The sequence below is a fragment of the Peromyscus maniculatus genome, chromosome 1 (genome assembly GCF_049852395.1).
Source record: "Peromyscus maniculatus bairdii isolate BWxNUB_F1_BW_parent chromosome 1, HU_Pman_BW_mat_3.1, whole genome shotgun sequence".
NCBI classification, from domain to species: Eukaryota; Metazoa; Chordata; class Mammalia; order Rodentia; family Cricetidae; genus Peromyscus; species Peromyscus maniculatus.
In genome coordinates, this window is record NC_134852.1 from 51,903,783 (window position 1) to 51,930,195 (window position 26,413).

Sequence of the window (26,413 nt, forward strand, 5' to 3'; positions counted from 1 at the left end):
CAGCCTTTGAGGCAGAGGCAGGCAGATCTCTGTGAGGACAAGGCCAACTTGGTCTACAAAGCAAGTTCCAGATCAGCCATGGCTACACAGAGAAACCATGTCTCAAAAACAAACAAAAGCCAGGTGGTGCACACCTTTAGCCCCAGCACTCTGAAGGCAGAGGTGGGAGGATCTTTGTGAGTTCCAGGACAGCATGGTCCACAAAGTGAGTTCCAGGACAGCCAGGGCTACATAGAGAAACCCTGTCTTGATATCCACCCCATCCCCCAAAAGTGTACAGTTAAAAACTTTGGACAATATAATCTGGTTCCTATTCCTCCATCTTAGCTAGAAGTGGAAGTGGCCATTAATTTCGTCAGTCTTTACTATCTGGCTTTAACTGGTTTCTGTCATGAACTTCTATTTAGGTGATTTATGAAATGTTTAAAAACTTTTATCAAGGCTGGGCGGTGGTGGCACACATCTTTAATCCCAGCACTCGGGAGGCAGAGGCAGGTGGATCTCTGTGAGTTCGAGGCCAGCCTGGGCTACAAAGTGAGTTCCAGGAAAGGCGCAAAGCTACACAGAGAAACCATGTCTCAAAAAACCAGAAGAAGAAGAGGAAGAGGAAGAAAGGAAGGAAGGAAGGAAGGAAGGAAGGAAGGAAGGAAGGAAGGAAGAAAGAGAGAGAGAGAAGAAAGGAGAGAGAGAGAGAGAGAGAGAGAGAGAGAGAGAGAGAGAGAGAGAGAGAGAGAGAGAGAGAGAGAGAGAGAGAGAGAGAGAGAGAGAGAGAGAGAGAGAGAGAGAGAGAACGAACCCTGGTTCCTCTTCCAGAGAATCCGGATTTGATTCCCCTAAGGCAGCTCACAACCATCTATTAACTCCAATTTCACGGAATCTGATGCCCTCTTCTGGCCAATGCCAGTACTGCATGCAGGCAAAACACCAATACTCATAAAATAAAATTTAACATATCTTCAAGTATATGTGAAAGTAAGTTAAATTAAAAATTAATAAAATAAGCAATAAGTCTATTGTCTCTCCTCATTTGGTTCTCAGTGAATGAAAATGAAGACATGGCCGCTCCTGGGTATGGTTGAGAAGAGTTTTATTACAGACAAGAGGGAGAGAACAGCCAGAAGAGACATCTAGAAGAGTTCAGACTGAACATGGCCAGCAAAATAGACTGGGCCAGGAGAGGAGAGGGGAAGGAGGAGAGCGAGAGAGGAAGAGAAGAGAGGAAAGAGGAGGCCAAAAGGACCCAGAAAGCGCATGGAAACCGAGAGGGCGAGGAACCCAAATGGCTGAGTTAGGGAGAAAGGAAGTGAAACTCAGGGGCCGGAGAGGTCTAGGGTAGGGGACGGGATAAGCCAGCCAGGACGACTCTGCAGCGGGTACTTGTGAGTAGAGACAGAGAGAGCCTAGAGGCTAGCATAGATGCCGGCACGATAATAAGCGCCACAGGCACAGGTTAATGGAAGAGCCATACGTCCCTTTTTGCCAAAGATTAGGAGAATGACTCCTTTTAGCAAGTAGGAGCTTTCTTTTTAAGTCCCCGAGGGGATGCGGGCTTTTGTCTACACGCCAGACTTGGAGAGAAGGGAATTCTGGAACCTACACTCATCCTCTTCGCGTGCAGGTCCATTTTTTCAAGAAAATAAAGTGAAGCCTTCAGGACCTTTTGCCTCTTGCAGGGAGTGAAAGAAGAAAAGAGAGCAAGCGGGCGTCTGCACCTCAACCCGTCCTTTTCATTTTCGCTCCCTGGAAGCTGCACTCGAGCTTGAAGAGCCGCTATGGAAAGCCGCCTTGCTCCAAGACCTGGAAGCAAGGACCAGCAGTCGGCTTGGCAGCCGGCGACGTCTCGGCGTCGCGCTCGTGACGTCATATGTGGGCGCCAAGATTGAAGCGAGTGCGGGAAGCTGCGGCTGCCCCTGAGCTCTCTGACAGCCATGGAGCTAACGCAGAAAGCGCGGGAACTTAGTTGCTGGGCCGCAGAAAAGATGGAGGTGCCCCGAGCGGCCCGCCCCTCGGAGTCGACGCTGCGCAGGTGAGCCTCCAGGAGTGAGATCCCCAGCCCGCCGAGGATGAGAGCACCCCACCCGGAGTGGTCTCTCCACAAACAGAATCTTGGAGTTGAGTGAGGAGCCCAGGTGGTGATCCCTGACCCCTGTGGTCATGGTCCAAGCGTTAATGGGGCCCCTCTCCACCCACAGTGTGAAAACAGGACCTGCAGAGTAAGGGGCCCCTGCAACACCCCCCCCCCCCTTTGCCACTCTCCCCCAAGCGAAGATGACATCGGGTGGTTAGCAGTAGCCGTCCAATTGGGGACCGAATCTGTAGGAACAGTAACCCATGACCCTGTTAGGAAAGATCATTTCCTGAGTGTAGACCTCTCACACCCACCCCTGTAAGTGACTACAGCTAACCCTCTCCTAGAAGAAAGAGAACCCCATTGTGGAATGAGAAGCCCCTCACACTTAGTGAGAAGCCCACCCGCTCGGTGACACCCCCACCCCAGGACACTGGCCTCTCTTCCCAGAAGTGGGAACTCTTGGGACTTTCCACCACCATACCCGTGGGAATGGTGGAGACTCCTCCTCCTGGGTGATGCCCCAGGCGTACCTTCTGCTGTGTCTCCACAGGCTGTGTCTGGGTCAGGGGGCTGACATCTGGGCCTACATCGTGCAGCGTGTGCACAGTCAAAGGTAAACCAAGCTGGTGCAGGGAGGGGCCAGGGAGGGAGAGGCATGGGCAAGGCCCCAGCAGCTCCTCACCCTCCGTCTTTCCAATGCAGGAGTATCAAGACGATCCGGGGAAACCTCCTCTGGTAACTGCTTCTCAAAGTCATCCCTAACTGTGTTCCCCAGTCCTGTCGCCATACTCATCCACAGCCTCTGCTTCCTGCCTTCTTCCCTGGCAGCCCTGACCATCTAACTCTGCTCTCATTTCTTTAGGTATGGCCATCAGGACAATCCAAAGGTGAGAAGCCCGCGCTGTAAGATTCTCTTTCAACCAGAAAAGAGCTTGCAAATATTTTGCTCTAGGCTGGATTTGTCAGGGACACTGTGTCACAAAACAGCCCAGATCTTTGTGCTCCCAGAGGCTGTAGTCCAGGGGGAGCCAGGCACAAGCTGAGTAGGGTAGAGAGCAACAGAACATAGACATGGGGCACCAGTGTTGGCAAGAGGAGGGCACTGAGCTGAGACCCTGTAGCCTCAGCACTCAGGAGAAGGCAGAAGGATCACCGTGAGCCTAAGGACAGCCCGGGCTACACAGTGAGACCCTGTAAAAGTAAATAAATAAATAAATAAATAAATAAATAAATAAATAAATAAGCTGCTAAGAGGAGATGGGGTGTTGTGGAATATTAATTTAAGATGTGTTATATTTGTTTATGCTGTGAAATATTTGTTTAATGATGCAAAGATGGCCAGGTGGTGGCGGCACACGCCTTTCCCAGCACTTGGGAGGCAGAGGCAGGTGGATCTCTGTGAGTTTGAGGCTAGCCTGGTCTACAAAGTGAGTTCTAAGACAGACTCCAAAGCTATACAGAGAAACTCTCTCAAAAAAAAAAATGCAAAGATGTGTTACATTTGTTTGATTAAATAAAATTAACCTGCAGTCAGGAGGTTGATAGCTACTTGCTATTCAGCTCTCTGAGTGAGCAGAATTTCACCTCAACCTTTGAATCTTGAGTTCCGTAGAGGGATAGAGGAGATCTAGATAAGATCCCTTTAGTGGCCATGATGGAGCCGCTGCCTGAGGGAACAGAATTCCCACCTGGCTACAGCTGCACTGGCCGAACTGCTGCGGAGGTGCAACTGCCCAATTAGGACCCCAGTTGCTTAAGGGGCAGCTACTGAATTTAATGAAAAACAGCACCGGAGAAAGGACAGCTTTGGGAGCCGCTAAGGGACACAGGAAGAGGTCAAGACTAGGAGGACACTAGAGAGATGGCTCCACAATTAAGGGCACTTGCTGCTCTTGAAGGGGACCCCAGTTCAGATCCAGCATCCAAAGCAGATGGCTAACAACCTACTGTGATTTCAGTTCTAGAGGATTCAACACCTGGCCTCCACTGGCACATGTATGCATGTGATGCACACGCGTACACACACACACACACACATTTTTTTTTAAAGACTAAGACAGAAGCTTGGTGTGGTGGTACTTGCCTTTTATCCCAGCACTTGGAGGCTGAAGCAGGAGGACTGTGAGGTTTAACTGAGCTAGTTACATAGAAAAACCCTGTCTCAATAAAAATAAAAAATAAGAAAAGGCCTCTGACAGTGATGTGGGCATCGCCACACAGAAAACCAAGAAGATGGTGAGGTAATCCCAGGAGGGAGAGAGCCAGATAGACTCTCCCGGGAGCCGATCCTAGTGCCACCTAGAAGGTGGTCCAGCCAGGCTGAGCCTCAGTGAGTCCAAGCATTAGCCTCTGACACTGTGCTGATCCCATCAGGTCCGTCAGAAGTTGGAGTTGGAAGCCACTGTGGCCCGCCTGCGTGCAGAGGTCCAAGGGCTGAACCAGAGTCTGGAGCTGGTGGATCAGGAGACTGAAGCTCAGGGTGACTCGGGGAGGGGGGGGGCAGCCCAGTGGGCAGTGAAACCCGGGTGAGGGAGGTGCTGACTGCCACCCTGTTCCCCCACAGACACAGCCATGGCACAGACACTGCAGAGCCTGAAAGACACCCAGCACCGAACTCTTCTCCTCCAGGCCCAAGCCAGGGCTGTACGAAGACAGCAACGTGGACTGCAAGATCCCATGCAGAGGCTGCAGAATCAGCTCAGGCGCCTGCAGGACATGCAGAGGTGGGCTGCAGCCTCCCCAGGGAGGTCAGACGTTCTCCTCAGAGACCCCGGTGCTCTGCCTGGCCCCTTCCTGCTTCCAGCTGTAACGTAGGGGCCATCCGGACAAGGAGTTCTATTATCTTGGGCACCCGGATTTATGATGCCAACTAGATATCTAGGACACTGGCTTTGAGGAAACACCCGAATACACAGACTAGGTCCCACCCTCCTGTAGCCGATGGCCTCCTGCATGGAAGGCAGATGGTAACCAAGAAATATCTCATAGTTTCAGGTAGATCCCTCAGGAGATAAATTCTGTGAAGGATCGTATGATGAAGGGAGACGGGTAACGTTTAAGTTGGGGGAGGAGTCTCCATAGCAAGCTTAGAGGCCAGAGCTCAGCTTGGGAATGGACAGCCAGGAGTAGCCCATGCCTAGCTGGCCAGGGGGACATATGAGGAGTGGGAGAGGTGGGCAAAGCCATGGGGGCACTGCAGTTTCTCTCTGAAACCCCACTTGCCCTGGCTTGGCTACTTAGAACTGCATGATCTTGGGCGAAGTATTCTTTGTGCCTCTGTTCCTCAGATCTATGGAATGGTGCCAATGTTCAGCCTCTCTAGTTAGTATAAGAATTAGGTGAATCAGATTCATGGAAAGTGCTCAGATGTCTGCCAGCTGTTCTGAGTGTGATAGAAAAGTGTCATGACACTCCTTAGTGCCATGGGCGTGTTTTGTTTTTTTAAGAGTACATGTTTTGTTTGTCTTTTCTTTTATGTATGTGGGTGTTTTGCTGGCATGCATGTCTGTGCACCATGCGTGTGCCGGGTGCCCTCAGAAGCCACAAGAGGGCATTGGCTCCCCTGGAACTGAAAGCTGCCACGTGGGTGCTGGGAATCCAACCCAAGTCCTCCGGAAGGGTAGAAGGCCTTGCCTCTGACCCATCTCTTCCTGCATGCAGCTGTTTGCTGTGGTGGTGCTCAGCCTTACACCTCAGGCCTCCCATGTACTGAACAAGTGCTTTACTCCTGAGCCACACCCCTTACCTTTTGTTTGCTTTGTGTTTTAGACAGGGTCTATGTAGACCAGGCTGGCCTTGAACTCACAGAGATCCGCCTGCCTCTGCCTCCCGAGTGCTGAGACTAAAGGTGTGCGCCCCCACGCCCAGCCCTGGCCCTCTTGCTTGTTTGCAGATCTGTTGATTGTTTTTGCTTATGTGTATGTGTGTGCCTGTGTGAGTTTCTGTGCACCACATGCATGCTGGTGCCCATGGAAGCCAGAAGGCATGAGATCCCCTGGAGCTGGAGTTACAGGCAGTTGTGAGCCACTGGGTATGAGCACTGGGAACCAAACCCAGGTCCTGTGCAGGAGCAATATGTGTTCTTAACCACAGAGCCATCTCTCCCAGCCCCAACCTGCCCTTTTTTTTTACTTTGTATAAAATTTGAGACAAAGTCTTACTAAGTTACCTAGACTGGCCTTAAATTTGCTTTGTAATCACAGCAGCTGTGCTGGCTCCCACGGTACTGTGTCACCCAGGGAGCTGGAGAGATGGCTCAGTGGTTAAGAGCACTGCTTGCTCTTTCAGAGGACCCGGGTTCAATTCCCAGCACCCACTGGCAGCTCACCGTGTAGCCCAGGTTGACTTCAGACTTTCAGCGATCTTCCTGTCTCAACTGCCTGAGTGCTGGAATCCAGTGTTTCTCAACCTGTGGGTCGCAACTCCCCTGCGTTGGCAGACCCTTTCACGGCGGTCACCTCTTAAGACAATTGGAAAACAGAGATATTTACATTGATTCCTAACAGTAGCAAAATGACATTTATGAAGTAGCAACAAAATATTTTAAGGTCGGGGGTCAGCACACCATGAGGAACTGTATTAAAAGGTCACAGCACTAGGAAGGTTGAGAACCACTGGCTAGAATCTCAGGCATGAGCCACTGTGCCTGACTTTCCCCGGATTTTAATAGGGTTGCTGACCACTGTCAGACCAGAGGGGACAGGAAGAGGTGGACCGTAGACCAATGAGGAGTCTGATGTCGGAGATGACAGTAGCCAAGAGACAGCCCATGAGGGCCAGGCAGACCCTAGAACCCCATTCCAGTTACACTCTTCCTTCCAGGAAAGCCAAAGTGGAAGTGACCTTTGGACCTCCGGTGTCAGCAGCCCCAGCCCTAGAGCCTGAGGTGTTGGTGAGAGTCCTGGGCTGTGAGGGGCTGTGGGGAGTCAGGGATCAAGCAGAGGCCTGGAACCCACTTACGCCCCATCCTCTTCCCCCAGCGTGATGTCCGGACAGCCTGCTCCCTTCGGACTCAGTTCCTGCAGAACCTTCTCGTTCCTCAGGCCAGGGGAAGCAGCGTCCCGTGAGTGTTCACAGGCTCCAGGACTCTGGGAAGGCCCTGGGCGTGAGGGGCAGGAGATGGCTGGTTTATAAATTACTCAAGACTGGATTTCTGGGTTATGTCCTGTGTGAGCTCCAAGGGTGGGATGAGGAAGACGCAGACCCACCGTAGGCAGCCACAGCCAGGTGATCAGGGCTGTTTGAGGTAGGCAGGCCTGAGGCTCTAGGACCCAGCGGAGGCCCTTACCCAGCTGCGGGGGGGGGGGGGGGGGGGGGGGGGGGGGGGGGTCTGGTGAGGAGACTTAGTTAGGGTGAAGGATCAGGAACTAACAGAACTTGTAATGGCTCCCAGGACAGCAAGTTCAGATAATGGGGGACCTCAAACCTAAATAAGCACATATGGACTCAATTTCCTTATCCGTCCAGTGGAGACAATGATAGCTCCGACTTAGATGTAGTGGTGATAGAGGGTAACTGATGTATCCTACAACATTCTTTGTCCCCTCACCCAAATCCGCAGAAGCCCTCGTGAAGACCACTTCGGAAGTTCCCATCAGCAGTGGCTGAGCTCTGTTGAGGTAAGAGGGCAGGGCTTTCAGGGAAGGGTACTTCCTCCTGCTCCATGAGGAGATTTCCAGTTGCCAACCCCAATCCTCTAGCCATAAGTCGTCTCCCTGGAGCCCTGGCTTGCATCCCGGCGCCACCATCCCGCCCTGATTTCCCACTTGTCCCTACCAGACACTGCTGACAAACCACCCTGCAGGCCACATCCTGGCTGCCTTGACGTACCTGGCTGCAGAGCGGGAGACAGAGCTCTGGTCCCGGTGTGGTGGGGATGGGCTCAAAGAAGAGGTGATGTCCAGGTGGGCGGTGAATGTTGTTATAGCTAGGAGTGGGCAGCAGCCTGCGATTGGGGTGGGACTGAATGCCAGCCTATAGAGGGAAGGAGAAGACTGAGACCACGATACTCATCCAGACAAAAATAAAGGGCTGTTCCCTCAGCTGTTCCCTCCCTGCCCCAGGCCCCAGGCACCAGACCCATCAAACTCCATCCAGGCCCTGCCATCCTCCGTTCATCTCATCCAGGTAACCCTGAGACACTTTCCTAAGACCCCCTGAATGCCTCTGCCTATGGACCCTGCCCACACAGACCTTGTACCCCCAGGAAGGCTGGCAGGCTGTAGGTACACTAGTTACCCAGAGGAGTGCCCTCCTGGGTGAGCGACAAGTCCTGACTGGCCGGCTCCAGAGCCTCGTGGAGGAGGTGGAGAGGCGCGCTCTGGGATCCAGTGAGAGGTAAAGAGGCTCCCTCAGCAATGGCCCTCTCCCAGGAGGCTGGGGATACTGGATGTTGTCCACCCTGGGGCCCCCCTCATTTCCTCCCCTTCCTGGCACTTGTTTCCTGTGTTTGGGGTCCCTCGTGCCTCCCTAAAGATCTCATCTCCCCAGTGTGGCTGCCAGTCTCCTTGCTTTCTTTCAATTTCTCACCACGCCCCAGGAAAATGCTGCTGCTGGGACTTAGGTGCAGTGGCCTGTGGGCAGAGCTCAAAGCTCTTCATGCCCAGAGCCAGGAACTGGGGGACGCAGTTGGGCACCGGCAACTTATGCTTCGGGAGCTGCTGGCCAAGCAGCAGCGGATCCTGCAGTGGCGTCAGCTGGTGGTGAGATGCTGGGCCTGCAGGAGGGTCAAAGTGGAGGTGTAAGGCGTAGAGAACAAGAACTGGGCCTCCAGAGCTCAGGCGGCTCAGTGCTAAGAGTTCTGGCTGCACTGGGGGGTGGTGGCGCACACCTTTAATCTCAGCACTCCAGAGGCAGAGGATCTCTGTGAGTTTGAGGCCAGCCTGGTCTACAGAGCTACTTCTAGGACAGCCAAGGCTACACAAAGAAACCCTATCTTGAAAAAAAAAAAAAGAATATTGGATGTTCTTCCAGAGAACCTGGGTTCAATGCCTACATGGCAGCTCATAATTGGGACTTCAATTCCAAGGGATCCGATACCCTCTTTCTACCTCTGTGGGTATCAAGTATGCATGTGATACATAGACAACCATACAGGCTAAACACCCCTACACATAAAGTGAAAATAAATAAATCTAAGAAAATTTAAGGGGTAGGGAGGGGAGGGGTGAACAAACAACCTGGGCCTCTGTGGGGAGGGACCCAGGGTGAAACTCCCATGAAGAAGCAGGACCTGCACCTTGTAAGAAGGGGTGGGCTGCCCTGGGCAGTGGGAAGAACAGGAAGCTAGTGTCATGGGCCTCCTCGTTCCCAGGAGGAGACCCAGGAACAGATCCGCCTGGTCATCAAGGGAAACTCAGTCATCAAGACCCGTCTGAGCAGGGGCCCAGAGGAGGTAAGGTGAACGTTGGGCAAGGCTTGGTTAGGGAGGGTGAGCCCAGCCCACCCCATCCACCCTCTCCATCCCACAGGTGCTGACTCTGATTCAGCAGAAGGTTGTTCCCACCTCAGAAGCAGTGGCACCACAGAGCCAGGAACTGATCCGCTGCTTGAAGGAAGAAGCCCAACACCTGCCCCACATTCTGCTGGGTCCCCTGCTGTGGTACCATGCCAAAGGGTGAGGCTGGGCCAGCCCCGTCTTCCCTGATGAAACACCATTCACCTGAGTAACTCTAAGGCTAGGTTCAGGTAGAGGGGAGCCACACTCTCAGAAAATAAAGGTGAGCAAGAAGACAGCTGACATCCACCTTGGGCCTCCACACGCATGCACATGCACACAAAAGCAGCCCAGGGTCCCCAGACTCTCAAAACTAACCCCGTATCATCAGCTACAGTCTGGTCTCCCAGTCCTTAGCCCCACCTCCAAGTCCCTGTCTCCCCAGAGCGTCTAGAAATCAGGCTGTTCTATTAGTGTTCTAATTGCTACCCGCAGGCTGAAGCCGCTATCCAGGATCCTACCATCCATCCATCAGCTGCACCCCACCACCCCAAGGGGTTCCAGCCTCATCTCGCTGAGCCATACCCTGGGGCTGCCTGTAGGAAAAGTGAGTGCCCATGCCCTGTGACCTGTCTGCCCATTCCAATCCCAACTCTACGGCCAAGATGACCATCTCTCCCCCGCCCCCAGGCACCCGAGCTACTCCTTCCAAAGGCTGTCTCTCTCCGCCAAGACCTTCTGTTTCTCCAAGACCAGTTGGGTCTCCAAGGAGGGAATCTCCTTCACGTGAAGACCAGTCTGCCTCTGGGGCCATCCACCCAGGGTACGTTGGCTTTTCAGATCCAGCATTCCTTCCGTTTGTGAAGTGCTAAGAACCCCACACACCACAGTGTGCTGGAAACACGCTTGCTTGTTCCCGCTGCACAGCAAGCTCTTGGCTCTGGTCGGTGCTGTTCTCCCCAGTGACAGAGCAGGGAACGCAGGTGCACGAGGCTCAGTAGCCCGGCCACATGGCAGGATGAAGGGTGGCTGGTTTGCTTTTATATTTTTGGTTTGTATCTCACCGTGTGGCCCAGGCTGGCATTCAAACTTAAGATCCTCTTGCCTCTTCCTCCCAAGGAAGGCCTCTACCACCACTCCCAGCAAGAGCTTGGATATGAACCTAGAGGGTCAGATGTGGAGCTAACTAAAAAGCTGGTCAAGAGCACTTGTTCTTACAGGGGGCCTGGTGCAGTCCCAGCACCCACATGGCAGCTCACAGCCATCTGTAACTCCAGCCAGGGCCACATAGAGAAAGAACAGAAGGAGAAACAAAGAAAAAGTATGGTGTCTCACGTGGGCCCTGGAGTTAGGAGCCACACAATGCAAACTGTCACAAACTGAGCTGAGGAGCCTGGACTCTGCCTGGAGGGCACTGGGGAGCCTGGAAGCAGACTTCCGAGCGGAGAGGGAGACACTCAGGAAGAAGCTTCTGGCTAACTGGAGGGTGAGCAGAATGGAAGAGTAAGGCCTGGAGCCTAGGAAAGAGGCCCCAGAGAGGAGAAAGAAACTGAGGCAGCTGAGTGTGTGTCAGAGACTCGTGGGCCAGAGAGCAGAAGGCAGGAAAGTCTAGGTGGAAGCCTTGAAGGTGGCGTCCTTGAGATGGGGACCCTGGAGACAGGGCATGAGCTGCCTTCCCCACTGTAACCTCCAGAGCTGCTGCAGACCCAGGCGTCCCAGGAAAAGGAGCAGAACGAGGCCATGGGGCAGGCCCTGAAGAAGCTGGACGACCTGATGGGACAGGCACTGGAGCAAATCCCCAAGCTGCAAGTGCTGGTGGGGGACTGGTGAGATGGGGCATGGGAACATGGGGAACTGACAGCTTCACAGCCAGAGCTACCGTGATGGGAGGGTCTGGAGGACGGGGCTGGCCTCAGACACCGCTCCTTTCCTCAGGTGGGAGCAGCCAGGCCAAGCCGCCCTCTCTGGGGAGCTCTGCCAGGGCCTGTCCCTGTCCCAGTGGCAGCTGCGCTGGGCCCAGGCCCGGGGAGCACTGCAGCAGCCATACAAGTGAAGAGGAGGCCAGGAGCAGTCGAGAACTGCAATTAGCCTGCTGGTATGAGCCTGTTGTCTGCTCGGGAGGCCGAGGAGCCGGGAAAGGACGCCTGTTGATTTCTACACCAGCCTCGGCTACACAGCGATTTCCAAGACAGCCTAGGCTACATAGTGAGAGGTCCTATTTCAAAAATAAAAAGTATTTAACCCCCAAACTTCACCTCCCTCAATAAAGCATTTGAAAGAAAGTATTGCCTGCTTCTGTCAGCTTTGTCCTGGCACAGACCGTCAGTGCCCTCTGGCTGCCATTCTGTGGCTCTTCCCAGTTCTCTCCATGTCCTTCCATTCAAGTCAAGAGAAAGGGGTTTTTTGGACCGTACACCTTAGAGTGGCTGCTTCGCTTTCCTCCTCAGCAGATGAAATCAAATGAACCAAAGCCCCTGCCTTCAGGGACCTCGTGGCCTAGGAGAGGGAGCTAGCCCGCTGGCAAGGTGAATGACAGTATGGCACAGCAGAACCTAACTGCCATAGAGACATTAAGTAGGGTGGGTGTGTGTGTGTTGGAGGGAGACTTCCAGGGCAGAGCTTTGCCGGAAAGGTGAATCAGAAAGGCTGCAGGTGGCCGTAGCAGCACAGTGCCTTGCCCGAAGAGAGCCCTATGCAGTGCAGGAGATGAGTGTCCCTAGGGTCCTGTTTTGATGGGCTATGAATATAGCCCAGGCTGGCCAGGAGCCTCCACCACCCACACCTCAGTGTTTGTACCACCAGGTTGTCTCAATTCCTTTTCTAAACGCTGTGACAACCCAAGAGAGGCTCGTTCCGGCTCCTTGAGAGGCTCCTGTGCATCCTGGGAGGGAAGGCATGGCAGCGGAAGTAACTCAGACGGAGCTGAAGGAGTTGCTTGTTCGTATCATGATGGAGCTAGAGACAGAATATTGAGTCGAATCAGAGAGGAATTCCAAAGGCTCACTGCCAGCAACCCACTCCTTCTAGCCAGGTCCTATCTCCCAAAGGTTCACTAACTTCACAAAGCAGCACCGACACTTGGGGACCAAGTATTCAAACGCGAACCTGTATGGGCCGTTTCAGATTCAGACTCCAGCAGCGTTTTACAGTTAGTACAGTTTTTCCTTTTTATGGTTAAGTCCGAGCTATTTGTAGTTTATCTGAGAAGAATGATCTGTTGTCATCTTACTTTACACATATCCCAATAACACTTATTAAACTTTGGAGGAGGGGCAGTAAGATGACTCACTGGGTAAGGGAGGACACTGGTCTCCAAGCCTGATGACCTGAGTTCAATCCCTGGGACCTAATTACATAGTGGGAGGAGAGATCAGCTCCTGCAAGTTGTCTCCTGTCCACCATGTGCGCTATGGTATACACATGGACACACACAATTAAGTGTTATTTAAATGTTTCACAAAAGGATACAATGTAAATGCCTCACAATATTGTATTTGCATTAGAAATGCAACTTAATGCCGGGCGGTGGTGGCGCACGCCTTTAATCCCAGCACTCGGGAGGCAGAGGCAGGCGGATCTCTGCGAGTTCGAGGCCAGCCTGGGCTACCAAGTGAGTCCCAGGAAAGGCGCAAAGCTACACAGAGAAACCCTGTCTCGAAAAACCCAAAAAAAAAAAAAAAAAGAAATGCAACTTAATTTTCCTAAAACATTCATTGTAAATGACAACATTGTAGCTGATGGTGGCACACACCTTTAATCCCAAGCAGAGGCAGACAGATCTCTGTGAGTTCGAGGCCAGTCTGGTCTGCAGAGTGAGTTACACAGAGAAACCCTGTCTCAAAAAAACAAACAAAAAAACAGTCACATAAACAATCTTGGCGCCCAGATTGTGGTTTCAAGGTGCCATTTCTGACTAAAAGGAGTCAGGAATCCTGGCGAAATGACTGATTCTAGGCCTGGGGAAAGAAGTATGCAAAATGTAGAGGAATTATTTTGTGTCAAAAAGCAAGGAAGTCCTTCAGGACAACTGGCCAAGACAGGCCTATGGCGCCCTCACAAGTCAAAGATGAAGAAAGAAAAACTGCCCAGTGAGGTGGTACGCTGTGCTCCCTTCACTGGGAAGGTAGAGACAACAGATGTTGGGATTGATGTGGGGTACACAGTGAGGCTCCAACCCCCCCACACACATATAAAAAGTAGCACATGACTCCCTGTTTCTGTAGGACTGTGCCCAACTTTTTTAAATGATGAGAGAGGAATTGGCATCACCAAGGGCAACCTACCATCACGAGCTTCTAAAAGGTACAACCAGATACAGTGGGGTACAGTACAACGGCACTATGAAGTATTCTGGCCTTCACCGCCACCATCTGAGAGGAGGACTGCTGTGATTTGTGGTCAGCATGGTGAGTTCCAGGCCAGCCAGAACTACCCAGCAAGATGTCTCCAAACACCAAAAAATTAAAATATAAAAGTATGACCTAAAGCATAAATTTTCATGAGTCTATTTGACAAAATGATTGAATGGGTGACAATAGAGAAATCTTCCACTAAAATTTGTAATATTTATGTACATATTCTTTCAAGGAGGTTTAGCAAAGTCACATAAAGTGGCACACACACACACAGTTTCTGCATTCAGAAGGCTGAGACAAGAGGATGCTAACCTGGGGCTATATAGAGACCCTGCATCAAAAAGGAGTGACATGTAATTCCCTATTTCTCAAGGCTGCACTTGATGGTGTCTTCCTTCTAGATTACAGAAAAGCACTTTTTCAAGGAAATCTATAGTGGAAACGCTCGATATGACCTCATCCAAGCGACAGGTGATAAACATATGTATAATTTGTATTCTAGGGCTCTGTGAAGAAAACCACTTTACCCTCTGTGGCCTTTCCCCCAGAGAGCATGACCAGAAAAACGACGAGAGGAAAAACATCAAATCCCAAATGAAGAACACGCTACAAAACACCTAACAGCATTCCTCAAACGTGTCACGGGGAAGAAGAGCCCAATAGAAGCCCAACAACTAAATGAAGCGGGAATGTGGCATCCTGGTGAGATGCTGGAACAGAACAGGGACATTAGGTGAAACCAAAGGAAACTGGAACGACCCATGAGCCTGAATTCATGAAAATGTCAGCGGGCTTGGAGGAGCAGCCAGGAGACAGAGGTGGCTAGCAAACAAAAGACTTCAATTCTCTCTAGATACCTCTAGCATAAAAGGTGCGCACCTACAATTCCAGCACTTGGAAGGCTGAAGCAGGAATTCCTAATAGTTCGAGGACAACCTAGGCTACCAAGTGAGTTCCATGCCTGGGCTCAAGAGCCAGACCCTGTCTCAAAAACCAAACCAAACCAAACCCCAAAAGGAAAACATGAAGCCAGTCGTAAAAAAATAAAAACGACCTGACGCCTGGCAGAGGGTCAGGAGACGGACTTGGCGGTGTTTACAAACTTCTGGACGGGCTCGGAACTTCCACAGCGGGGTGGGTCTAATTGACGTTCTTCGCTCTCATTCGCCTACCTTCCCCCGTGGGGGCGTGGCCGGCCCCTTCTGCCGCGCGCCGACAGAGGCAGGACCCTTCCGGGCCCGTCATTCCGACACTCTGATTGGCTTGCACTTCCCTGGGGGTGTGGCCATACCTCATTGGCCCCTGTTCCTGGGCCTACGGCGTCACGCCGCGCATCCGTCGCGCTGGTCCGTACGTCAGCGGCCGGCTCCCACCCTGAGGAGCGAGGGGCCCGACCGTAGAATCCACGGCGGCGGCTGAGAGAAGCGGCGACGGCGGCGGCATCAGCGATGGCAGGGGCGGGGCCGGCTCCGGGACTCCCGGTCGCGGGAGGGCCCGTGGTCCCGGGGCCTGGTGTCGGCCTCCCGGGCAAGAGCGGCGAGGAACGCTTGAAAGAAATGGAGGCGGAAATGGCCCTGTAAGGCCCTGAGAAGGAGAAATAAAAGCGGTTTCCAGGCAAACCCACTCAGCCCTGGAGTCTCTAGGTCTTCCGAGGCCTGAGATGCGGCTCCATAAGGGGCCGTGGGACCCGAGAAAGTCGGGGCATGGAGACGTGCGCGGGAGGCTTTGGCTGGGATGGAGGCGCTGTCGCGATGTGCCCAGCGCCCCAGCCTTGGGGAGAAGATCTGACCTATGGTGTCTTCCCGCTCCCTCAGGTTTGAGCAAGAAGTCCTGGGAGCTCCGGTGACCGGAATCCCAACTGCTGTGCCTGCGGTGCCCACGGTAGAAGCCATGCAGGTCCCAGCAGCTCCTGTGATCCGCCCAATTATCGCCACCAACACGTACCAGCAAGTAAGGCGGGAGCTGCAGCTTATGAGTCGGGGGAACACAATGTATTGATCCTAATAACGGTTTATCTATGGGGAGCGAGTGACATTTTGGCTGGCTTATTAATTAGCATGACAAATAATTCATGTGCCAGGAACTCGGGATGCAAGGCAGAGTATATTTAATCCTTTGAAAGCATCTGTTCTGCAGCATCCTGTCTGGGAGGACTTTCTGCAGTGCCGGGAACTATCTAAACTTTCTGCAGTTTATATAGTGTTCTATCTAAACATCTTGAAAATTTATACTCACGGATTTGCAATGTAGTTCAGTGATAGAGCACATGTGTACCTTGTGCAAAGCTCTAGTTTCTAAGCCCACCGCTATCACAAAAATAGTAAAATGTATACTTCGTTAAATCATTCCCAAGTCTCATTGATAATATTCCAGGTGCCTAATAGTCAGTTTTATATGATTAGTGGAAAGAAAGAAACAGGGAGGAACTATTTAAATAAATGCCAGCAAAAGAAGCATTGATTCTGTTTGCAATTAGTAAGTGGAGTGGGATGCAGCTCAGTGATGGATCTCTTGCCTCGCATGCCAAAGACATAGGTTCAACCCCTTGCACTGAAAAAACAAAAATTATCAAAAGCAGCTCTTGACTGCTTTCTCTGTGCCAGGCTCTGTTCTAAGCAATGGGCATATAGAAAAACAAATAGAAAAGATACTCTTGCTTCTTTGGCATTTACATTTTAGTAGGGAGAGAGAGATTACAGAGTGGTAAGAAGGGCAAAGTTTTATTAGTAGTCAGGGAAGTCAGCCTTTTTGTTTTGGTGTTAGTAAAGCAAAGATATAAACAAGTTAATGAAACCATGCAGCTATCTGGAGTAATGTTATCCCCCAGCAGACAGCTGTCCATGCAAAGATCCTGAGACAACATCTGTAATTGTCATAGTGTTCAAGCAAAAGCAGAGAGGTTAATGGCCAGTGAAGAGTGAGCAAAAAGGAAAGTGGAGAGGATCAAGACAGTGATGGAAGCTAGATCTTGCAGGGTCTTGTGAGCTTCTTTAAGAATCTTGGCTTTTAGCCAGGCGGTGGTGGCACATGCCTTCAATCCCAGCACTCTGAGTAGAAGGCAGAGGCAAGTGAATCTCGTACAGTTCCAGGCCTGCCTGGGCTACAGAGTGAGTTCCAGGACAGGCTCCAAAGCTACACAGAGAAACTTTGTCTGGAAAAACCAAAAAAAGAAAAAGAAAGAAAGAAAGAAAGAATCTTGGCTTTTACTTTTTTTGGGGGGTGGGGCAGGTTTTGAGACAAGGTTTCTCTGTGTAACAGCCCTGGCTGTCCTGAAACTCCATGTGTAGACCAGGCTGGCCTCAAGCTCTTGGAGATCCGCCTGCCTCTGCCTCCTGAGCGCTGGGGCTGGGATTAAAAGCGTGCACAACCACTGCCCGGCTGACTTTTACTTTTGAGATGAGGAACTACTAGAGAATTCTAAGCAGGAGTGTGATAAAGGTCCAATTTACAGATCACTTTGGCTCTCTGGATAATAGACTAGAGAAGTGAAGGTACATTCTAGGAGATGGAGGAAGAGGCTAATAATCTAGGTAAAATGGATGTGGGAAACAGGGATGACAAGTTGGACAGTATTTGAGATAGTGCTATGGGGTGTGCAGCCTTGCCCTGAACACGCCTGATTTCAGAACTGAATCAGGGACTTGGTTTTTCCTTGGATGAGAGACAGTACTTTAGGGAAGCTGAGTCAGAGAAATTGACCCTGGAAGATATTAATAATAATAGATTTACTTAGTGACTCCAGAAGCCCCAATGAAGGGACGTTGTAGCAGAGCCTGATATCACCAGGCCTATAAAGCACAGGGTAAAAGTTTCAACCTGCCAGGGTGAGCCAGCTGGAGCTGATTAGCAACTCTGAACCAGGCCTCCTTCTCCCCAATAGGTCCAACAGACCCTGGAGGCCCGGGCAGCTGCTGCAGCCACAGTAGTTCCTCCCATGGTGGGAGGCCCTCCTTTTGTGGGCCCAGGTAAGTAACAAAGTGGGAGGGTCTGGATCGGGCTGGGTGGTAAGAAGGGATGCTCAGAGCTGGCCTCCCATCATCCTCCTCTCTCCTCCCCACAGTTGGCTTTGGCCCTGCTGATCGCAGTCACCTGGACAGTCCTGAGGCTCGAGAAGCCATGTTCCTGAGACGAGCAGGTAGGTTGGGGACCAGGACCCCACATTTGGCCAGGCACACTAGTTTAGGTTTAGAAACTCCGGCTCCTTGCCCAGATCTGCTTTTCTCCGCTCTGATGACGTCTTCAGACAGTACACACCTGACCATGCACTTCCTGATTGTCTCACGTCAGTTTGTTCTCAGTCCCAGCCCTCTCCTGTCACTCGCCAGTGGAAACCTTGACAGTGTCTCCCCAACTTTTAGCACCTTCCAGCAAGTTCTCCAGTTTGCTTACTATGCTTACCACCTTTTGCTTCCTCTGACAAGCAAATTTTGTGAAGGGCTGAACTCTTGATTTTTGTCACATAATAAGCGTGACATACTATTAATGAGTGGAGACAAACTGTTTAGAGTAGCACCAGGTGACTCACTAGTGGTCAGGATCCTTTGTGACCTGGCCGCTTAGAGATCCTGATCTCCCACCCACCACACTCAGGAGCTCCAAGCATGGCTGAGATGTCAGAGAAAGTCAAGGAACCTTCTCTCTTCTGCTTCTTTCACTCAGCTGTAGCCTTCAGACCTTCCTGTCTACCAGCCCATGGCTCCCACTCTGGTCATTCAGGTGTATATGCACACACACACAGTCATATACTGTCAGTTTTTATGACCTTGCTTGTGAGAATGTGTGATGAGGTGTTTGTTCTCCGTTGGATGTAAAAGTCTGTTAATTGTGTTTGTTAATACTGTTACTCTGTTGTTGTGCTGGGGATGAGCCTAGGGCTTCAAGTGTGCTCTACCCTGAGCTGCATCCAAGCCCTTGGCTCTTAGAAATAAGACCTTGCTATGCAGCCCAGGCTGGCATCAAACATAAGCCCTTTCTCTGCCTCCCAAGTACTACATTTACAGGCATGTCTTTTTTTCCCTGTCTTTTTCTTTAATCTGAAGACATCTGGTGAATGTTAATATTTGTTCTTTAGTAAGTTATCAAAGTGAAAAAATCTGACCTGGTTACCCTGCCCAGATTCCTAACCTGCTCTGCCCTCAGGAGGATACCATTGGTCAGCCAGGGAGGCTGCTTTGATGCAGCTTCCCAGCATTTCTCTTGGAACTCCCCAGCCCCCCATTTCCTCTGAGATACCACCTGTACTTGAGAGGAAATGTTTTCCTTATATATACTCTCCTTGGCAGTGATATTTCACACTTTGCTTGACTTTTAATTTTCCTGAGGTCCTAGCTCATGGGCCCCTTTTTCCAGGAGGCCTCAAGTCCCCTGGCTGGGTCAGGGTGCTCTGACCTCTGAGCTCCCTGGGCTGCCCTTCTCTGGCAGTACATGGATTTCCTCCTATCCTGGACCCAGAACTCCCTGGAGCCTGTGGTCTGCTGGATTCCTAGCGCTGTTCACAACAGTCTTGGGCCCACAGGAAACCCTCCAAATCAGTTTGCTGAGTGAAGCCATGGCAAGACCGCCTCATCTGGAAGGGTCCCCGGCCTCTCCTTCAGGAGAGTACCTTCACAAACACCTTGCCCCAAGTGTCCCTTTCCCCCATGACACCCCCATCTCTCTCTCCCACAGCTGTGGCCCCTCAGAGGGCCCCTATCCTGCGTCCAGCCTTCGTCCCCCACGTGCTACAGAGAGCAGGTGAGGGGCCAGGGTCATGATCCCTGCCAAGCAATTTCCCCCAAGCCCTGGGACTTCCCCACTAACACCCTGACAGATTCTGCTCTCTCTTCTGCAGCAGGTGGCCCCCGACCTATGGCCCTGAGGCCCCCACACCAGGCTCTGGTTGGACCCCCTCTGCCTGGGCCTCCTGGACCACCCATGATGCTGCCACCAATGGCTCGTGCCCCTGGACCACCCCTGGGTTCTATGGCTGCTCTGAGACCTCCCCTGGTAAGTGGGGACTGATTCCTGTGATTAAAGGTAGATTCCCCTACCTTGGGTAGGGGCTCCCAGTCCTGACTCACTATATTTACGTCTCTCCTTCCCCGACTTTTTTTCTGTGTCTTTGTACCTCTGTTGTTTAGTTTCTTTGTATGACAAAAATCTTTGTTTTCTTTGCTCTTTGGAGACAAGAACTTGCTCTGTAGCTCAGGCTGACCTGGGCCTTACAGGTCTCTTGCCTCAGCCTCCCAAGTGAGGAAGGTAGAGGCTTGTGGACCATGCCCAGCTTTCTCCTGTGTGGGAGAGACTATAAAGAGAAACACATGAGCCGGGCGGCGGTGGTGCACACCTTTAATCTCAGCACTCATGAGGCCGAGGCAGGCGGATCTCTGTGAGTTCAAGGCCAGCCTGGGCTACGAAGCCAGTTCCAGGACTTCCAGAGCTGTTACACAGAGGAACCCTGTCTTGTCTGAGGGGGTAAAAAAAAAAAAAACAGAGCAGAGAAACACCTGTTGTGGCTTATTCCGTGTGTTTGTTTCCCTTTCATTCTCTCTTCGTCCCTGTACGCATCACCTGTGTCTGTCTTCCTAGCTGCCTGTGTCTCTCTGGCCAACTGACTATACTTCTCTGCTCCCTGTTCCCTGGTTCCCAGACCCTTGCTTTGTACACAGTGGGGTAGTAAGATGTGAGCCTGTGAGCTGCCCGCTCCTCACACCCTCCCCTTGCCCACAGGAAGAGCCAGCGGCTCCCCGAGAGCTGGGCCTTGGCCTTGGGTTAGGCCTGAAGGAGAAGGAAGAGGCAGTAGTGGCCGCAGCAGCTGGGCTGGAGGAAGCCAGTGCTGCAGTGGCTGTGGGGGCAGGAGGAGCCCCAGCGGGCCCTGCAGTCATTGGTCCCAGCCTCCCGCTGGCCCTAGCCATGCCCTTGCCTGAGCCCGAGCCCCTGCCCCTCCCGCTGGAGGTGGTCCGTGGCCTGCTGCCTCCACTGCGAATTCCTGAGCTCCTGTCCCTGCGCCCACGACCCCGGCCCCCTCGGCCTGAACCACCTCCCGGCCTCATGGCCCTAGAGGTAAGCATGGACCATGCGGCAAGGGGACTGAAGGGGCTGGGGGAAAGCAGAAGCCCATGAGCTTCCACACAGCGACACAGCCCTCTAGGCAAAGGGTGGTTGGTGTAAACAAGGGGAGGCTGCCTTCACACTCCACATCTGGAAGTGTATGTAGCACTTGAATAGGAGATGCCAGGACTGGAGATAGTACAGAGCACAAGGCTCCCAACACCCATCCCTGCCCCTACAGGTCCCAGAGCCGCTGGGTGAGGACAAGAAGAAAGGAAAGCCAGAGAAATTGAAACGCTGCATCCGCACAGCAGCAGGGAGCAGCTGGGAGGACCCCAGCCTGCTGGAGTGGGATGCTGGTGAGTGGACCAAAGTGAGAGGCTGTACTGAGTTTTCAGGGCCACCAACAGGGAAGGGGAAGAAGGGTGACTCCACAGTGCCTGGAGGGCAGGACTCCTCTCATGTGGGGTGTGGTGGGCATACTTGTTCTCTGGGACTTTGGTTTGGTTCGGTTTGAGACAGGATCTCTCTCTGTGACCTGGGCTGTCCTTAACTTCAGTCCTCTGACTCACTCTCCTGAGTGATGGGATTAGAGGTGTGAGCCACCATGTCCAGTGTGATTCTAGGGCCTTCAGACTCTTACTCCTGGGGACCTGGCCTGCTGAGTCAAAGGTGTCTGAATTTTCAGTTTGGAAGCACACAGTGATACAAGATTCCACAGTTAACAGTTTTGGGGACGTACGCACGCAATGCTAGGGATGGACCTCAGGGCCATGCACATTGTGCTAGGCAGTCATTCTACCATAGAACCCTGCCTTCGCAGAGCTGTGTCCCTCATTCCTTATTGTTTGACATAAGAAGTGAGATTATTACTTCGTTGTTTTGTGAGGCAAGGCCTCGTGTCGCCCAGGTTGGCCTCCAGTTCATTACGTAGCCAAGTAAGACCTTGAACTTCTGACTCTCGCCTCTACATCTGAAGTGCTGGCATGTGCCACCACACTTCAGCTTATGCAGTGCTATGGATAGAACCCAGGAATACAGTCAAATCTACCAACTGCTTACATCCCTAGCCAGTACCTCAGTACTCACCCCTAAGAAAGACGTTCTTTCATGTCATGATACTATTAAAACAGCCAAGAAAATAACAGTAACTATTTATTTGTTTTGGTGTTGAGACCAGGTCTTCTACGTAGCTGAGGCTAATCTTGAACTCACCATCCTCTTATGCCAACCTCCCAAGCGCTAAAATTACAAGTGTGCTTCACTCTACCCAGCCTCTCCTCGTTCTCTTGGACTAAACTGGCCTATGGAGCCTGGGCCTGTAGCTCAGTGGTGAAGCACTTGCCTAACGTGTGTGAACCCCTGAGTTCCATCTCCAGTACTGCAGGGAAATGAAACAAGCTGACACTAGAGATGCTTCAGAGGACCTGAGTTCAGTTCCCTCCTGAAGCAACTCATAACTACTTGTAACTGCAACTCCAGGGGGTCTGACGCTTTCTTGTAGACTCCAGGGACACCAGCACTCACATGTGCACCTACCCACACACAGACACTGACACACATGCTTAAATAAGAATCTAGCCGGGTGTGGTGGTACATGCCTTTAATCCAAGTGGTCATGAAGCAGTGGCAAGTGGATCTCTGTGAATTCAAGGCCAGCCTGGTCTACAGAGTGAGTTCTAAGACAGCCAGGGCCACACAGAGAAACCCTGTCTTGAAAAGCAAAAAAAAAAAAAAAAAAAAAGGAAAAAAAGAAATCTTAGGCCAGGTATGGTAACACACTGCAGAGGCAGGCAGATCTTGGGAGTTTAAGGCCAGTCTGATATCCATGGCAGGTTCCAGGCCAGCCAGGGCTACATAGCTAGATGTCTGTGAGTTCAAGTCCAGCATACTTAACAACTTCCAGGTCAGCCATAGTTACATAGTGAGACCTATCTCAAAAAAAAAAAAAAAAGTGTGTATGTGTATTTTTTTAAGGCAAAAAGAAAGAAGCTAACTGCTAGCTAAGTCCTACACCCATAAGAAGTGAGTAGTCATTGATGCAGAACTATGGGGATAGAGGGTCTAGATCCCAGCCAGCATCCTCGTGTTGGCCCAGGTTCATGGCCATAAAGCTAGGTGGGCAGGGGAGGATCTGGTGGAACTCCGCTTGCTGGAACTCCCCTGCAGACCATGCCCAGATTGTCGTCTTCAGTAGGAAGAGTGGGTCTTGTAAGCAGTGAGAAGAGCGCCTGCCCTCAAAGATGTTTTAGCTGGCCTGACATGGTGGCGTGTGCTTTGATGCCAGTACTCCGGAGGCAGAAGCCAGTGGATCTCTGTGTGTTCAAGGCCAGTCAGTCTACATAGTGAGACCCTTCCTTCCACCCTCAAAAAAAAAGTTTTAGCGTTGGGGTCAGCTTGTGGACACTTGGCTTCAGGGTATACCTCTGCAACCTTTTTTTTAAGTGTCTAGGTCAATGGCCTTGCTAAAAAATTCTACTCTCGCCGGGCGGTGGTGGTGCACACCTTTAATCCCAGCACTCGGGAGGCAGAGCCAAACGGATCTCTGTGAGTTCGAGGCCAGCCTGGGCTACCAAGTGAGTTCCAGGGAAGGCGCAAAGCTACACAGAGAAACCCTGTCTCGAAAAACCAAAAAAAAAAAAAAAAATTCTACTCTCTGGGTTGTCAGACTTCCTGGGGTAGCTGAACTCACTCATAAGTAGTATCTTTTTGGTTTGTTTGTTTGTTTTTTGAGACAGGGTTTCTCTGTATAGTTTTGGTGCCTGTCTTGAATCTCGATCTGTAGACCATGCTGGCCTTGAACTCACAGAGATCCACCTGGCTCTGCCTCCCAAGTGCTGGGATTAAAGGGGTGCGCCACCACTACCTGGCATAAATAGTGTCTTTAATCACCATGGAAACCATGGGGCAGGCAGCTTCAGCCATAGCTGAGGACAGAGCAAACTGCCTTTCACCGCAGCCCTCGGCTGCTGCCTCCCTTCCTGCGACAGTCTTGCTGTGGCCTGGCGCGGTTTACTTGGTCATGCAGGCCTCACATCCCTATTTCTAAGGAAGAAGGCAGCGATTTAAGAGCATGCCCAGTAGAGGTGTGGGCCCTGGGGATGAGCCCGAGAATGCTAGGTGAGGTCCCCGTGGAGAAGGGGCAGGCAGTGTGCTCCCATGTCAGGATGGAGTTAGAGCAGACTTGCAGAGGCGGCCCAGCTGAGGAAGAGTGCGGCGTTGAGCCAGAAGGTTGGTGAGTGGCAGGGCCACAAAGGACCAAGAACGGCTGGAGCTGGGACAGTTGAGGCTTCGCTGCAGAGGGAAGTGAGCACTGTAGGTGAGGAGAGGCTGTGCAGTTAGGGGCTAAGGTGTAGACTCTGGCTGGGTGTGATTGTTCACACCAAGGCTAGCCAGCACTAGCCTGGGCTACTACATAACAAAAACCTGTTTGAAAAATGGGGTACTGGAGACTGGAACCAGATGCCCAAACTTGTCCCGGCTCTGCCTGATGTGTGAGTACTGGCAGCAGTTGGTCCCTCTGCCTTGGTGGGAAGGGCAGTTACTACTGTCCCAGGGCAGAGACTGAGGCTAGAAGGAAGAGCCCTTGGGGATGCTCTGACCTCTTCTCTCTCCTAATCCCAGATGACTTCCGGATCTTCTGCGGGGACCTGGGCAATGAGGTGAATGATGACATCTTGGCACGTGCTTTCAGCCGTTTCCCATCCTTCCTGAAGGCCAAGGTGATCCGTGACAAGCGCACAGGCAAAACCAAGGGCTATGGCTTTGTGAGCTTCAAGGACCCCAGTGACTATGTGCGAGCCATGCGGGAGATGAACGGTGGGTGAGGCTGTCCTGGGATAGAGAGAGGGTGTGGTAGACACCTAACATAAGCCTGACCTCCCAAGTCTGACCTGGAACCCTCCATTCTACAGGGAAGTACGTGGGCTCGCGGCCCATCAAGCTTCGCAAGAGCATGTGGAAGGACCGGAACCTCGATGTGGTCCGCAAGAAGCAGAAGGAAAAGAAAAAGTTGGGCCTCAGATAGGGTCTGTGGTTGGCACCCGCTCCCACCCAGCCGGGCGCTAGCTCCTTCTCACAGATGTTTGTGGGAAACCCCAGCTGTCCACTCACCTGTCCAAAACCTGTTTCAATAAATTGACCTTCATTTCCATCCCTGACTGGGCTTAGAAACTGTCAGCGGATAGGGCCTAGCTCACCCCACCTGAGAGGTGGGGGCTTCCCAAGTCTGCCCAGCAAACATTCAGATGTATAATGTCAAGCCTCGAGTATGTGCCTGTTCTTTTGTTTTTGATTTTTTGTAAGCATTGTGTGTGTGTGTGTGTGTGTGTGTGTGTGTGTGTGTGTGTGTGTGTGTGTGTGTGAGAGAGAGAGAGAGAGAGAGAGAGAGAGAGAGAGAGAGAGAGAGAGAGAGGACAACTTCTAGGAGTCTGTTCTCTCCTTCCACCAAGTGAGGTCCAGGGATCACTGGTCCTCAGACTTGGTGGCAAGCATGTTTACCCGCTGAGTCGTCTCCCCCGCTCCCTCTCTTGCTTTCATCTAACAGGATCTCGTGTTCCTGGCTGGCCTCAATGTGCTTCACAACTGTACTCCAGCACTTGGGAGGCTAAGGCAGGAACAAGCATTTGAGGCCGACCTGGGCTGGGAGCCCACTCTCTAGGATTACACGCATGCACTACCACACCAAGTGTATGGGGTGCTGGGGACTGAGCTCAGGGCTTTGTGTGTACTAGAGGTCCCTACCATCAGAGCCTTACCTCTACCCGCTGACCTCTTAAAATCTCAAGTGTGTGCTTAGTGTGGCCCGTTCTGTCTGAGGAAGAGGGGCTGCCACAAGGTCAAAGCCAAGCCTAGCTTGGGTCCATGTTTCTAACTCCAGCCTGTGCTCTTGGCACTGAAGTAGGGTATTGGGTTATCTAGGCCCTGCCCTTCCAGAGTGCACCTCATGATAGACTTCCATCTATCCAGGATCTAGGCAATGCTGGGGATTCTGTGGTTTTCTACAGTTCTTAGAGTTCATGATACACTGTCTCCATGGACCCCAAGCCAGACAGGCCTGGATGTGGTCAGGTCATGGTTGAGAAGCCCAGGAACTAACCTGAGGATACACATCCTGAAGGAGGAATTCTTTGTAGACAAGGCTAGCCTCAAACTCAGAGATCTACCTGTTTCTGCCTCCTGAGTGCTGGGATTAAAGACATGAGCCACCACCACCACCCAGCAAGGTGATGTTTTGAGGCAGAATTCTGGGCATGAGCTAGCTTTGTAGCCCAGGCTGGCCTCAAACTGGGCATTCCTGCCTCAGTCTTCCAAGTGCTAGGATCCACGTCTACCATGTCTAGCTGAGACTTCACACTCTTCCTCACCTTGTGGACTTGAGGTGTTTCTCTGCTGAGCATCTCTTGTAGGCTTCTGGGTCCCCACTTCTATTTCCCTCTGCAAACCTACTAGCCGTCTGCATCTTGGGTCTGTCCCTAGCTTCAAGCCTGAAGACTGTCCTCTAGACCTCGGACACCAGACTAG

At 51.9% G+C, this 26,413-nt stretch overlaps 2 protein-coding genes and 1 long non-coding RNA gene across 5 annotated transcripts; 2 read left to right on the forward strand and 1 right to left on the reverse strand.

Annotated features, from left to right (window-relative positions):
• The first annotated feature begins 1,679 nt into the window (after positions 1-1,679).
• On the forward strand, positions 1,680-11,791 carry Haus5 (HAUS augmin like complex subunit 5). 2 transcript variants are annotated; one of them, XM_006982059.4, is made up of 19 exons: positions 1,680-2,026; positions 2,622-2,684; positions 2,774-2,806; positions 2,934-2,958; positions 4,445-4,550; positions 4,635-4,794; positions 6,893-6,962; positions 7,051-7,133; positions 7,632-7,689; positions 7,850-7,974; positions 8,134-8,197; positions 8,277-8,407; positions 8,610-8,772; positions 9,384-9,464; positions 9,541-9,686; positions 10,002-10,113; positions 10,197-10,329; positions 11,200-11,332; positions 11,442-11,791. In XM_006982059.4, the coding sequence occupies exons 1-19, from the start codon at positions 1,929-1,931 to the stop codon at positions 11,557-11,559; spliced, it is 1,902 nt and encodes a 633-aa protein (XP_006982121.1). In that variant the 5' UTR covers positions 1,680-1,928; the 3' UTR covers positions 11,560-11,791. The 2 variants fall into 2 exon arrangements, with proteins under 2 accessions (XP_006982121.1, XP_076402530.1); XM_076546415.1 differs by lacking the exons at positions 11,200-11,332; positions 11,442-11,791 and adding an exon at positions 10,727-10,844 and having other exon boundaries at positions 1,849-2,026.
• Positions 6,557-15,017, reverse strand: LOC107401823 (uncharacterized). The gene is made up of 4 exons (XR_013045500.1): positions 13,258-15,017; positions 7,901-12,461; positions 7,620-7,681; positions 6,557-7,169 (listed from the first exon to the last, which is right to left on the reverse strand). It is a non-coding gene; the product is annotated as an uncharacterized LOC107401823 (long non-coding RNA).
• A 170-nt stretch (positions 15,018-15,187) lies between these two features.
• Positions 15,188-25,043, forward strand: Rbm42 (RNA binding motif protein 42). 2 transcript variants are annotated; one of them, XM_006982058.3, is made up of 10 exons: positions 15,188-15,437; positions 15,676-15,811; positions 17,742-17,826; positions 17,922-17,996; positions 19,529-19,594; positions 19,671-19,846; positions 20,570-20,902; positions 21,132-21,249; positions 24,515-24,709; positions 24,805-25,043. In XM_006982058.3, exons 1-10 carry the CDS (start codon positions 15,310-15,312, stop codon positions 24,915-24,917), a joined length of 1,425 nt encoding a protein of 474 aa, XP_006982120.1. In that variant the 5' UTR covers positions 15,188-15,309; the 3' UTR covers positions 24,918-25,043. The 2 variants fall into 2 exon arrangements, with proteins under 2 accessions (XP_006982120.1, XP_006982119.1); XM_006982057.4 differs by lacking the exon at positions 19,529-19,594 and having other exon boundaries at positions 19,692-19,846.
• The last annotated feature ends 1,370 nt before the right edge of the window (positions 25,044-26,413 follow it).